This window comes from Andrena cerasifolii, chromosome 6, assembly GCF_050908995.1.
Source record: "Andrena cerasifolii isolate SP2316 chromosome 6, iyAndCera1_principal, whole genome shotgun sequence".
NCBI lineage: Eukaryota > Metazoa > Arthropoda > Insecta > Hymenoptera > Andrenidae > Andrena > Andrena cerasifolii.
In genome coordinates, this window is record NC_135123.1 from 17,106,335 (window position 1) to 17,118,033 (window position 11,699).

The following is an 11,699-nucleotide window of genomic DNA, read 5'->3' on the forward strand; positions in this document are numbered from 1 at the left end:
TATCCGCTCCGCGCCGCGAATCAGATAAGGCAGCAGTTTTTTTATACGTGGTGGCTTATGGGCAGTGTTATCTGATCCGCGCCGCGAAATTCGCGTTGGTTTGGGGGAGGCTTTCCAAGGACGAGCGTTAAATTCGCGCCCCTAAAAGTTTTCGAACTTTGAACGTTTTGTTGATATAATAAACACTATACATAAGTGCAAATCATGATAATTATCAATTTATTCACTTCTGTAAAGTACATGCGTGTTCCTTACCGTTTCTGGTAAGAAATTTATTTCCTTATTTATGTATGCGAGTTTTTTGTACGGCAGGGCACGGAAATTGGGACATCTACCCTTGGTCGGCGTTGGAAAATTTATTTGGCTTTTTTTAGTATTATTTGGTTTAAACGTCAGATTGGCTTCAAGTTGGCTACCCTGCCCTTTCAATTCAAAAGATTCGGTTAAACTTCCTCGAGGCTTAGAACAGCGATACATTGTACGTAAGGTATGTACATAAATGTTATTTAGTAAAAACCAAAATTTAGCCGTATTCTAGGTGTGTAAGTAGATCGCAGTGATTTTGTCAGGACTCGTGAAACTACTGAAACTTATAGGCGCTCGGATGGACGAAAGTTTCAAAAGCTGGCGTGATTCTCCTTCCTTCGATGGAGGGAAATCATTCCTCATTTCTGACAGTGACGAGGATGCCGAAAATGATGCTGGAGAAGGCCCAGTTCTTGTAATCGACAGCAGTGACAGTAGTGCAGACGTTTCTATCGATATAACACCAAAGAAGTAAGCAATTTCCAAGACTCTGCACTGTTCTTTGTAGTCAACATTGGCTACAGTATCATTTAGAACTATTTGTATGTTTAACGTTCAAAACCGCATTTGACATTGACGTTGGATTCTGTTCCCTAATACCTAGATCGTCTTTGTCTAAGAAATCTGCAATATCGGAAAGGGCGATTAAACGCAGGATTAAAAAGTGTATCTCCAAGTATTCGGATAACGCAAACAACAGCTATGATAACGAGGTTGAGTTTGTGTCGCTCAATAGTAGCAAGAGGGACAGCACGAGTGACAGCGCCTCGAACGGTATTGCATTTTTGTTCCAAGCGCCGTCCGTTACATTGAACGAATATTGAGATTTTGTTACTTGGTAGGTGAGACCGAAGAAGATCTCGCAGAAACTGGAGGAAAGGCAGAGGAGACGAACGAGTCGTGGCGTTTGTCGCAAGCTAATATTAATCGCTTAGAAGATCAGGCTTGTAGCAGTACATCTGACAATGAGTCTGACGATGATAGAAATATACAAGACCGCATCGATGATGGGTCTACGGGCATGTATGCATCTACAGAAAGAGCAGAAGATGAACAGCACACCTTTCCATTGGGTTTAAATATAAATATTTACATTTTTAAGATAGAATGGCGTGCGACCAATTTGTTAGCCTAATGTTGCGATCCTTTTCAGATTTCAATGTAGATGGAAGAAGTAGCTCAGAATCGGAAATGGCAATATCTATAGCAAAGCAGGAGATTGGAGTTGGTAATATAAATCCAATAATCGCGCAAAAGAGAGCTCTTCTAGTGTGTAAAATGGAACAGTTGCAGAATGAGTTGGACAAGACAAAGGTAGATCCGTAAGGACGAAATTAACATAATATTTAATATTTCTATGGACGAGAAAGCAGAATAGATGTTTTAAAAGATAATACATGGTATTTCTAGTTGTTGCTTACTGCGGGCAACATTGATTTATTGCCAGATAAGGGTGATAAATTACACAAGAGCATTGCACTTCAGGAAAAAGAATTAAAAGACATCATGGCCGAATTGGAAAGGACACCTTTAACGGAACCGGTTAAAACGGAATTTAATACTGGGAACTTTGACCCTTATTCCAACATAGATAATGATGCATCAATGAAATCGCACACGTCGCCAAACGTTAAAGCGCTTGGGAAAAAGGCTCAAACAAAGTTGGAGAAGGAACAAGCTTTGACAGTTGATAGGTTACAAGATTTACATGGTTCCCTTGTAGGTAGACCATCCGAGGAAGAAAAGGCAGAAGATCCACAAGGGTTAAAAGTGAAGCTGATGCCTCATCAACAACACGCGCTGGCATGGTTGATGTGGAGAGAGGAACAAAAACCTGCCGGTGGCGTTCTTGCCGACGATATGGGGTTGGGCAAAACATTAACCATGATATCTCTGATCATAGCTACTATCGCGAAGAAGAAGTCGAAAGGGATGATGGATGACGAAAGCGACGAAGAATGGGCAGATTATAAGACACCGTTGCGACATAAAGGAGGCACGTTGGTAGTCTGTCCAGCATCTCTATTATCCCAATGGGAGAGCGAAATAAATAACAGGTGCAAGCGGGGAATGCTTTCCGTGCTAGTTTATCATGGTACAAACCGAGAGAATGTACCGAAAAGATTGGCAAAATACGACGTGGTGATAACAACGTACAATATATTGACTCGCGAGTTCAAGGCAAGATCTATGGTGTACATGATTCATTGGGACCGTGTAACGCTCGACGAGGCGCATGTAGTTCGAAATCACAAGAGTCAGGCATCCGAATCGGTGTGCGGCCTCGTAGCGAGTAAACGATGGGCTCTCACCGGTACACCAATTCAGAACAAAGAAATGGATTTGTACTCGATATTGAAATTTCTCAAATGTTCTCCTTTCGATGATCTACGAGTATGGAAACGTTGGGTAGATAATAGAAACGCGGCTGGCCGACAGAGATTGGCAACCGTAATGAAAACATTAATGTTGCGTAGAACGAAACAAGAGCTCCAAACTAAAGGCGAGTTGGAAAGTTTGCCCGAGAAATTCATAGAAGAGGTAGTTGTAAAGCTCGATTCGCAAGAGCAGTTGGTCTATGAGAAAGTATTAATTTATTCCCGTACCTTGTTTGCTCAATTTCTCGCGCAAAGAGCGGAAAAAGATCACATGGCCGAGTTAGGTGCTGGGAAATACGATAAACCGACCTCCCTTTTGCAGCCAAGTACGTATACGTCATAGAAATGTACACGTGTGTGTGAACGATGCACCCTATTAATCATCTGTATTTCACTTTCAGACAAAAATACCCAATTCACAAAGGCGCAGAACAGATTACTATCGTTACACGCTGACGTTAAAGCCCACGAGATTTTGGTCCTTTTGTTGAGATTACGACAAATTTGCGTTCATCCATCACTCATTCACTCGATGTTGGATCAAGAGGATATGAAACAGAGCGGACTAATGGAATCGGAAAATTTAGATCCAAACCTACTGTCGCAGATAAACAGCATAACGCTACAGGATGCCGCGTCTAACGAAGAAGATGCAAATGAACAAGAGATTGGCGTTGACCGTAGAGTGACCACCAATATACTCACATCCAACAATCCTGTCTTTCGACCCGAACGTATTAGTTCTAAGGTGAGTTATTTTATAGACAGGTATGAAAATTCAACGATACTAAACCTGGGTTTTGCGAGCAGGTGAAGATGGTGCTTGATACGGTCGACGAGATTTTACGAAAAAACGATAAATTGATAATCGTTTCTCAGTGGACGAGTATGTTGGAGATCATAGCGTCGTATTTACCATCGATAAAAGGTGCTACGTTCAGTATGTTCACGGGGAAAGTCCCTATCAAGGAAAGACAGGTACACTCTATCCTTTAACCGTTAACGATATACATATCCACTCACTTGCGATTCTAATATATGTAATATTTTTATAGGGCGTAATGGATTCGTTTAACGCCGCGGATAGAAACCCGAAAATATTACTACTCTCGCTTACCGCCGGCGGTGTCGGCTTAAATCTGGTAGGCGGGAATCACTTGCTGTTGATAGATATTCATTGGAATCCGCAATTGGAGATACAAGCACAAGATAGGATTTATCGTTACGGACAAGAAAAGAATGTTTTTATATACAAGTTAGTACTGGTCGGCGTTTTTGTTCTGTTGGAGATTTACATACGAGAACGTCACGTAACCTGGTAAATTAATTTCAGGTTTATCTGCAAAGACACGATAGAGGAGCGCATACAGAATTTGCAAGAGAAAAAGTTAGGAATAGCTCAGAATGTTCTGAGCGGCGAGAAGAGCTTTGCCGCCGCGAAACTCACCTTGAACGATCTCAAATCTTTGTTTGCTCTTTAACCAAAAATTATTTTTTCATCGTTTACGTTGATGATACCTACCTCTGTGCAAATCGTATAAGAAATCTCACCGCCAGTGTCTCAGATCGGCAAACTATATTATTTTGTATTATTAAAAAATGTTTATTTCGAAGAGGAAATACAGAGGAAAGTATGTGATATCAAGAAACCCTGGGGAAATCGTCGTTCTTCCGTGATTCTTCGTTCGTGGCATCGTCAGTTGCTTTCGTACATTTTCCTCTTCTCATTTTACTGTGCCAAACACCGTAACAGAAATATATACCGAGACCTGCCAGAAGAAAGGGGATCATTTTTCACGGTAACTTATCTCTCCATCTACTTGCACGGGTACGTGTACATGTACGTATACGTGTACTACCCTCTAACACTTACCGATCACCATCCACACTAAAAATCGCACCCACGTCATTTTATCTAACATCATCATCAGGTAAATGTTGATGAGTATGCTGAGCGCGGGTAGAAACGGTACCAGTGGAACCTAGAAACGCACAGACGCACGAATATGTATGCCGGAATGTCTGGATCGCCGATCAAAGAAATTTTACATACCGAGAATGCAAGCTTCTTTCCCGAGGTTGGTTGAAGATAAATAAAAGTAAGAGCAAGTAATAAGAGTAGTATTAGTACCGCCAATGGGATAACAACGAAAAGTTCACCGCTAACAATGTCGTTGCTGCACATCGCTGCTACGATACCGATACACACGCACAGAATCGCTGTAAAAAAAACGCAGACATCCAGGATGAGATTTCATAGAGGATACATATTATAGCGGTGAACTAAATGAGTCCGTCTTACTGTATACTAGGACCAAGTATGCGACGATTTGCGACGTTAACTTGGTAGAATGATTCAGTTTGTTCGCATTAATTAGCTGCTTGGCGATAAACGTTAGAGTTCTGGGATCGCGGTCACCCTTCTTCTCGTACGCTTCACTCTCCTCGTATCTGTAATAATTAAAGGGTGTTCCCATTCGTTCGGAGGTGACCGGTTTCGCGAGTTTGGAAGCAGTAGGCTTCTACGTTCACGTAGTACGCTAACGCAATAGTTAGTACGGCGTCTGTGGTTCGGTTTACCGGAGTATGAGTACGCAGGCTGCAACGATCGAGTATGCGAGCAACGTTCCGATACTCATCATGTTTACGAGTTGAGTCAATTCGAATATCGCAGCTAATACACCTGCAATCGTACAATACATACACATGTTTATAGATATGTACACGAACAGTTAGCAGCTTACCGTTGGTCGCGTAACGAACGCGTAATGGCATGGGCGAGAAGGTACGAACCTGTAAGAATACCCGCCGAGAAGGTACCCATCAGAGGTGTATGGAACCGCGAACTGATTTTTCCCATCCATTGGAATATCAGCCCATCGGATGCCATCGCGTAAATGACGCGTGGCAACGGAAACATCGCGCCAAGTAAGCTGCAAAGGTAAAGCAAACTTTCGGTATTAAACGGAGTGATGTAGAATCAGATTCGTGATTGAACGAGGGAGCAATACCTGGCGCACAGGCCGCAGATAGCACCTATCGAGACCACCCATTTCGCCCAGTCCCATCCGATCCTTTCGAAAAAATAAGGGAACGGGGCATCTGGATTTTGCTCGTAGTAAGGAAGACCGGTCGTTAGGACCGTCGAGACGCCGAAGTACGCCAAAAAGACGACAGTGAGGGAAGCAACGATCGCTATGGGGATGGATCTCTGCGGGTCCTTTGCTTCCTCGCCGGTGGTAGCGACGCAATCGAAGCCGATGAATCCGTAGAAGCACGTTGCCGCTCCCGTTATGATGCCGACGATACCATAAGGGGCGAATCCTCCGGTTCCGTAATCGCAACTTTCCTCCGTGCACGGAGGTTTCGTTTTCCAATTCGTTACGTCAGCTTCGAACGGTGCAGTAAGTTACAAAGTCGATCAGCTTGAAACCGCGGTCGAGCGCGAGCAAATTACCTTTAAACGAGCCGGCGATAATCACGAAAATCACCACCAACAGATTCACCAGAGTGAAGAAATTATTGGCCACCGAGGACTCCTTTGCTCCGAACGCCAGTGCAGCTGATCGGAACGACAGAATAATAAGTTGAGATTTACAATGAAACGGGCACGAAGAATGAGTTGTTACACAACTTTTTACCGGAGAAGATTAAGGTAACCCCGAAGGCGAAGAAGTCTGGATAAGAAGAGAGATGGCTGATGTCGATATGTGCCGCTGATTCGAACGCGTTTCTCATGCTGTTGTTGAACAAAGCATCGACGTAAGTGCTCAGCCCCCGTACCACGCTGGCCGAACCAATAACGTACTCCAAGATTAGGGTCCAACCGATCAGAAAAGCTGTGAACTCTCCTACCGTCACATAGCTGTACACATAGGCCGATCCAGCGCGTGGAACTCTTGCACCGAATTCCGCGTAACAGAGACCTAGATAAGGGATCGAAATCTAAGATATGGAGCTAAACTTCGCTCGACGGTATTTTACGTACGAATCGTACCTGCGAACATCGATGCGACGGCAGCTATAGCGAAAGATATGATTACGGCGGGGCCTGCGATGGCCTTGGAGACCGAGCCTGCAAGAACGTAGACGCCTACGCCGAGGGTCGAGCCAATTCCGAGGGCCGTCAGATCCAGCGTGGACAGACACCTGGCGAGTTTCGTATCTTGCGGTGGTTCTATTTCCTTCTTCCGACTGAAAGCTTTGTACATGTTTCGAAGCTTCCAAGTTCTCATGTTGTATCGCTGCAACAAGGGGACGATTACGGAAACGCGAGTCGAAATCAATATTCGTTTAATCAGTTTGATCCATGAATCTTTTAACCGGGACACATTGCCGCGCGCTTACCTAAGTACCTACACGTTCCCTCCCAACGCATGGCCTTGGCCATCATTCTTTTCATTTACTCACCATGTAAAGCGCAGTCAAAGAAGAATCCATTTCGTAGCCGACAACGTATTTAGCACGTGCACCGTACAAATGACCGGCTGTAGATTCAACATTCGGTTCGCCACTAAAGGAGCGCTAATTGAAATTTCATTAAATCGGGCTCATAGATTGGTCGTCGTGCGAGCAGGCTGAACTTGCTCGCTCAATTGGTCGGAATCGTTTCTCCGCCACGAGTAGATTAGAACCACCCGGGCTGATTTATATCGGTCATCTGTTTATAACGTCCCTCTTCACTCTTAACTGTTGCTGCGATCCGATCACCTCTCTGTTTTCTTGATTTTCCTGATAACGCTAGATAACGTGGAACCCCTTCGTCGCGTCACGTCGGTTTCATAGAGCCGCCAATCAAACATTAAACTTTTTTTGCACCGATACCACACCACGGTTTTTTTTTCACCATGGTATATGGCATATGTTTAAAAATCATTCGAAGGAAACTTTGTCTCCTGTGAGGCCATATAATCACGATACAAAGACTATCTGAAGTGTTTATGCGCGCTAGTCCCGAAAATTCGTCCTATTCTTACTCGATAAGTAATTTCAATCGTTCTTCTCGATTGAGTTTGAAACTCGCGTGAAACAAGGGAGATAACTAAAAAGCTTCTTTTCTAATGTATATTAACATCACGAAAACAAAAGTTAGTCTAGTCTCTCTACTTACTTGAGCGATATTTATTTATGTCAGCCTTGTCTCCGTTTCGAATCAACTCCGAAATGCACTGGCAGGCACTTGTACTCGTTATCTGTGCAGATATCGATTATCCTCTTAGCGGTAAGAATGATACATACTCCCGTCATAAAAAAAGATACGGCGTGACAGTGTAATTGTCGCTGCGCCTTATGAATTCGAATCAACAATGTTCTTCAGAGGATTATGAAGTAACTACGAACTCTTCATTTTATCGGACACCTTAAAGATTCGATAATAGATGAAACTTTTCCACCAATAAGTTGGACACGGCTTGTGGGTGATAAATAAAAAGTTTATTTAGAAAAAGTGTATAATACATATATGGTTGCGTATATTAAACATAGTCATGGTAACAATATTCGTTAACTATATAAACTTTACGCTTAAAAAGCATATAAAATTTTTGTATTGGACGGAAATTACGTGCGGTACGTTAACGGCACGGTAGGACTCATCTCCTGCATTGCTCAGGAATAGCGCGATACGTGCTGAACGAAATACTACTTTGTATCTCTATCTGTATCTGAACACGAATTTCATAATTGGACGTAAATAGAGTACACCGTACAGTGTACACAGAGTGCATTTAATTGGTTTGATTGGTATCCGGGAATCAAGGGAACTCTGTGTACACGGTGAACGCTCTAATGAACTCGTTCTCTGAACTCGTTCTCTGAACTCGTTCAGTTTCTGGTTGAAAAACATTATCCTTACGATGGACGATATTGTCCGTAATCATGATACAATTTATGCCCCTATTCTAGGGCTGTTCGAGTATTCGAATATTCGAGTAGCTTGAAATTCGGACCGAGCCGCGCCGAGCCGAGTCGATCCGAGCCGAGTACTCGAAAAACGTGATCGGCTCGAAAGAACCGAATAGCTCGAAGAGAACCGACAAAAAGAAACATAAAGGAAAACGCGAAAAATTATTTTCAATAGTTAGAGAATATTTTCATTTGCAGTTTACATTGTAATTACTCATATTATTACAAACCATTATTTTATTAATTTCATTAATTTTATTTCACCGAATTGTACGCATCCAGTAGATACGCACATATATTCTAAAATATTTGAAAGATTCAAGCTTCAAACTATTCAACATACCCGGACTGCTCGGTTCTTTCGAGCCACTCACTTTTTTCGAATACTCAAACAGCTCTACCCTATTCGTCATTCCATGCTACAAAGATGTATTCCGTACACTGTATAAAGATACCAAAGCAATCGCGAGTGTTGTCCAGCGTGCATAAACTTGCCTCGCAGCAGACTGAAATAGATTAAGCAAAACCTGTAGGTACTATGTAATCCAGAGACCAGAAATAACAGTTATTTTTTAAATTTTTTCGAAAAAAAACATTGAGAAAAGTTCATTTTTATTTAAATAGAAGTCAGTCTTCATTAAATACTGCATAAATGTTCCGAAAAATCAAGTGATTAAAAAATATTAAAATCTATCTGTTTTGGTTACTGATAACCATTGTTGTCAACGGAAATATTTTTTGGTCACTAATAATCATTATTGACGACGGAAATATTTTTTGGTCACTAATAACTGTTATAGACGACGTAAATTGTTTTCGGTTACGAATAACCATTTATTGACGACGGAAATTGTTGCTGGTTACGAATAACCATTATCGATGACCAGAATTTTTTGGTTACAAATAACCATTATCGTTGACGAGAATTTTTTTTGGTTAGGGTATAACCAATATCTATTGCAGAAATTTTATTTTGGTTACACCGTAACCAAAATAAAATTCCGTTATAGATATCGGTTATACCGTAACCAAAAAAGTTTTCGTCAACGATACTGGTTATTCGTAACCAAAAATAAATTTTGGTCATCCATAATGATATTCGTAACCAAAAACATTTTGCGTCGTCTATAACGGTTATTAGTGAAGAAAAAATATTTCCGTCGTCAATAATAATTATTAGTGACCAAAAAATATTTCGGTCGACAATAATGGCTATTAGTAATCAAAATCGATATCCGTCATCAATAATGGTTATTCCTAACCAAAATCATTTAAACGAAAATATTAAGTCTTATGCCATAACTTTTAAAAGTTAGGTTATAACAGTTAGGGTCCCTGATATAACGAAGTTCAACAAGGGGTCCCAAAATCGTAACAAAACGTTCACTTACGATAACGTAATAATTGCATTTATCCCCCTGGCAGCAATCGGAACATTTCCAATCTTGGTACCATATATACGTGCAATCATTCATATTATTCTGCTTTATTCTTTCACACTCCTTCTTGGTAGAACACCTTTTAGAGACGTAAAACTGTTTTTTCGCCCCTCGAGACCAATAGGGCGTGCCTGAAAGGAGAAATAATAACGATGAAGGGTATCGGAGGCATAGCACGATGTAAACATAACCTCAATCGTGAGTTTCGAAAGGACACGGACGATTAAAAAGCACTTTAAACTTACTGCCCCATTGGATTTCCGTGAAACACGCATCTTGACCTTGCTCGCAAGTTTTGGTGCTTTTCAAACACTTCTCTCTGTTACCCTCCTGATTGGTACACACGTAACATTCCAGGGCGTGGTCTAAAAACATTAATAAACAAACAAGAGCGCTCGACAATAGGATTTTTAATCAACGTACTGAACGAGAAGAAACATGCGACGAGCAGCACCCAATAAAATCCTGAGACTTCCATTCCGAAATACTGCTTGATCCGTCGAAAAACGAGTAAAAAAAAATGAAAATACACGCCAAACAACGCGACACTGGTATAAATCGAACGAATGGAATTTAGCGGACATAGCGGATTATGGCATTCGTAATGTTGGCACGCCTGACGACGCTGCGTTACCGTTTGTAGGTTTAAACACTTTAAACCATATCTACATAATCTGACACGACGCGACGAACATCTTCGCAAACATTAGTTAGGTATATATTGCGGAATGCAAACAACAGGGGTCCGATCGTCGATATTTCTTTCAATGGTTTTAAATTAAAATAAGTTGACGCTTCCTACTTTATCGATTCCTTTCGATCCGAATATTCTCAATATGTATTACCGCATCGGGCATCGCATGGAATCGTAGCTGTCAGACGTATCGCATGCATACATAAACAGTGTCCCTCATCAGCCATCGCATAGTATTAAATCGGCACAGGTCTATGCATAGGTTTGCGCCATATGGATTTGCGAGAAGCTGGTATACGGTCGCGTTATTAAAAATAGCATGGAGGTATTATTGACCCGCCGCGCGCGTTAGAACTCGGACTAGGTACGTTACATATGTAGGTATGTAGGTACAGATTTTCCACTAGACCGGCTTCGAGAATCGATTTCCAGTCCTTCCGTTTTATCTTTGATCGTTAAGAAAGTCGCTTATAAACTTGGCCAATTCACGAAATCTCTCCTAGCAGGTATTACAGTTTGATGATTCCAACAATCGCGAGCGGATTACTGACAATAAAGAATTCGACTGGGAATGATCCAGGGATGATTAGTGGATGGTTTATGCACCACGGTATGGTAGGACGAGGGTGAAAATTGAGAATGGAACGGAAAAGAAAGGAAGGAGAAGATAGCAGGGGTAGGTAGGTATCTGGTGCATACGGTTCGTTCTCCCCTCTCCGCATAATTCGAACTCTCCCTCGGGGTTTCGGTGAGGTCGCGTGTGCTCGCGACTCTCGCGGCCCTTGGATGTCGATATTCGAGTGCGCAGCGCAGGCTGAGCAGTGGCAGTGTTGAGCCACTGCGCCGAGAGTCTAAAATTATCGGCCGCTTCGAGAGAGAGAGAGAGGGAGAGGCGATGGGGCGGAGAGAGATGTAGAGGAACGAAGAGGTGCCACTAGACGAAAGAATACGTAATCCAGGAAGAAAGAGGAGTTGGGG

The 11,699-nt window shown here is 42.2% G+C and overlaps 3 protein-coding genes across 5 annotated transcripts; 1 reads left to right on the forward strand and 2 right to left on the reverse strand.

Annotated features, from left to right (window-relative positions):
• Positions 1-410: 410 nt before the first annotated feature.
• Positions 411-4,188, forward strand: Lds (transcription termination factor lodestar). Of its 2 annotated transcripts, none has more exons than XM_076814841.1 (10): positions 411-482; positions 597-777; positions 911-1,080; positions 1,149-1,379; positions 1,460-1,620; positions 1,717-3,010; positions 3,086-3,432; positions 3,495-3,662; positions 3,740-3,939; positions 4,018-4,188. In XM_076814841.1, exons 2-10 carry the CDS (start codon positions 605-607, stop codon positions 4,163-4,165), a joined length of 2,892 nt encoding a protein of 963 aa, XP_076670956.1. In that variant the 5' UTR covers positions 411-482; positions 597-604; the 3' UTR covers positions 4,166-4,188. The 2 variants fall into 2 exon arrangements, with proteins under 2 accessions (XP_076670956.1, XP_076670957.1); XM_076814842.1 differs by having other exon boundaries at positions 476-491; positions 539-777.
• Positions 4,189-4,263: 75 nt separating this feature from the next.
• On the reverse strand, positions 4,264-7,908 carry LOC143370149 (cationic amino acid transporter 2). 2 transcript variants are annotated; one of them, XM_076814857.1, is made up of 12 exons: positions 7,795-7,842; positions 7,095-7,415; positions 6,682-6,928; positions 6,326-6,610; positions 6,142-6,246; positions 5,696-6,074; positions 5,478-5,617; positions 5,265-5,367; positions 4,987-5,135; positions 4,738-4,904; positions 4,558-4,666; positions 4,264-4,453 (listed from the first exon to the last, which is right to left on the reverse strand). In XM_076814857.1, the coding sequence occupies exons 2-12, from the start codon at positions 7,122-7,124 to the stop codon at positions 4,326-4,328; spliced, it is 1,842 nt and encodes a 613-aa protein (XP_076670972.1). In that variant the 5' UTR covers positions 7,125-7,415; positions 7,795-7,842; the 3' UTR covers positions 4,264-4,325. The 2 variants fall into 2 exon arrangements, with proteins under 2 accessions (XP_076670972.1, XP_076670973.1); XM_076814858.1 differs by lacking the exon at positions 7,095-7,415 and having other exon boundaries at positions 7,795-7,908.
• A 187-nt stretch (positions 7,909-8,095) lies between these two features.
• On the reverse strand, positions 8,096-10,610 carry LOC143370152 (UPAR/Ly6 domain-containing protein cold-like). Its single transcript, XM_076814864.1, has 5 exons — positions 10,451-10,610; positions 10,273-10,392; positions 9,980-10,158; positions 8,989-9,094; positions 8,096-8,577 (listed from the first exon to the last, which is right to left on the reverse strand). The coding sequence occupies exons 1-4, from the start codon at positions 10,503-10,505 to the stop codon at positions 9,008-9,010; spliced, it is 441 nt and encodes a 146-aa protein (XP_076670979.1). The 5' UTR covers positions 10,506-10,610; the 3' UTR covers positions 8,096-8,577; positions 8,989-9,007.
• Positions 10,611-11,699: the final 1,089 nt, after the last annotated feature.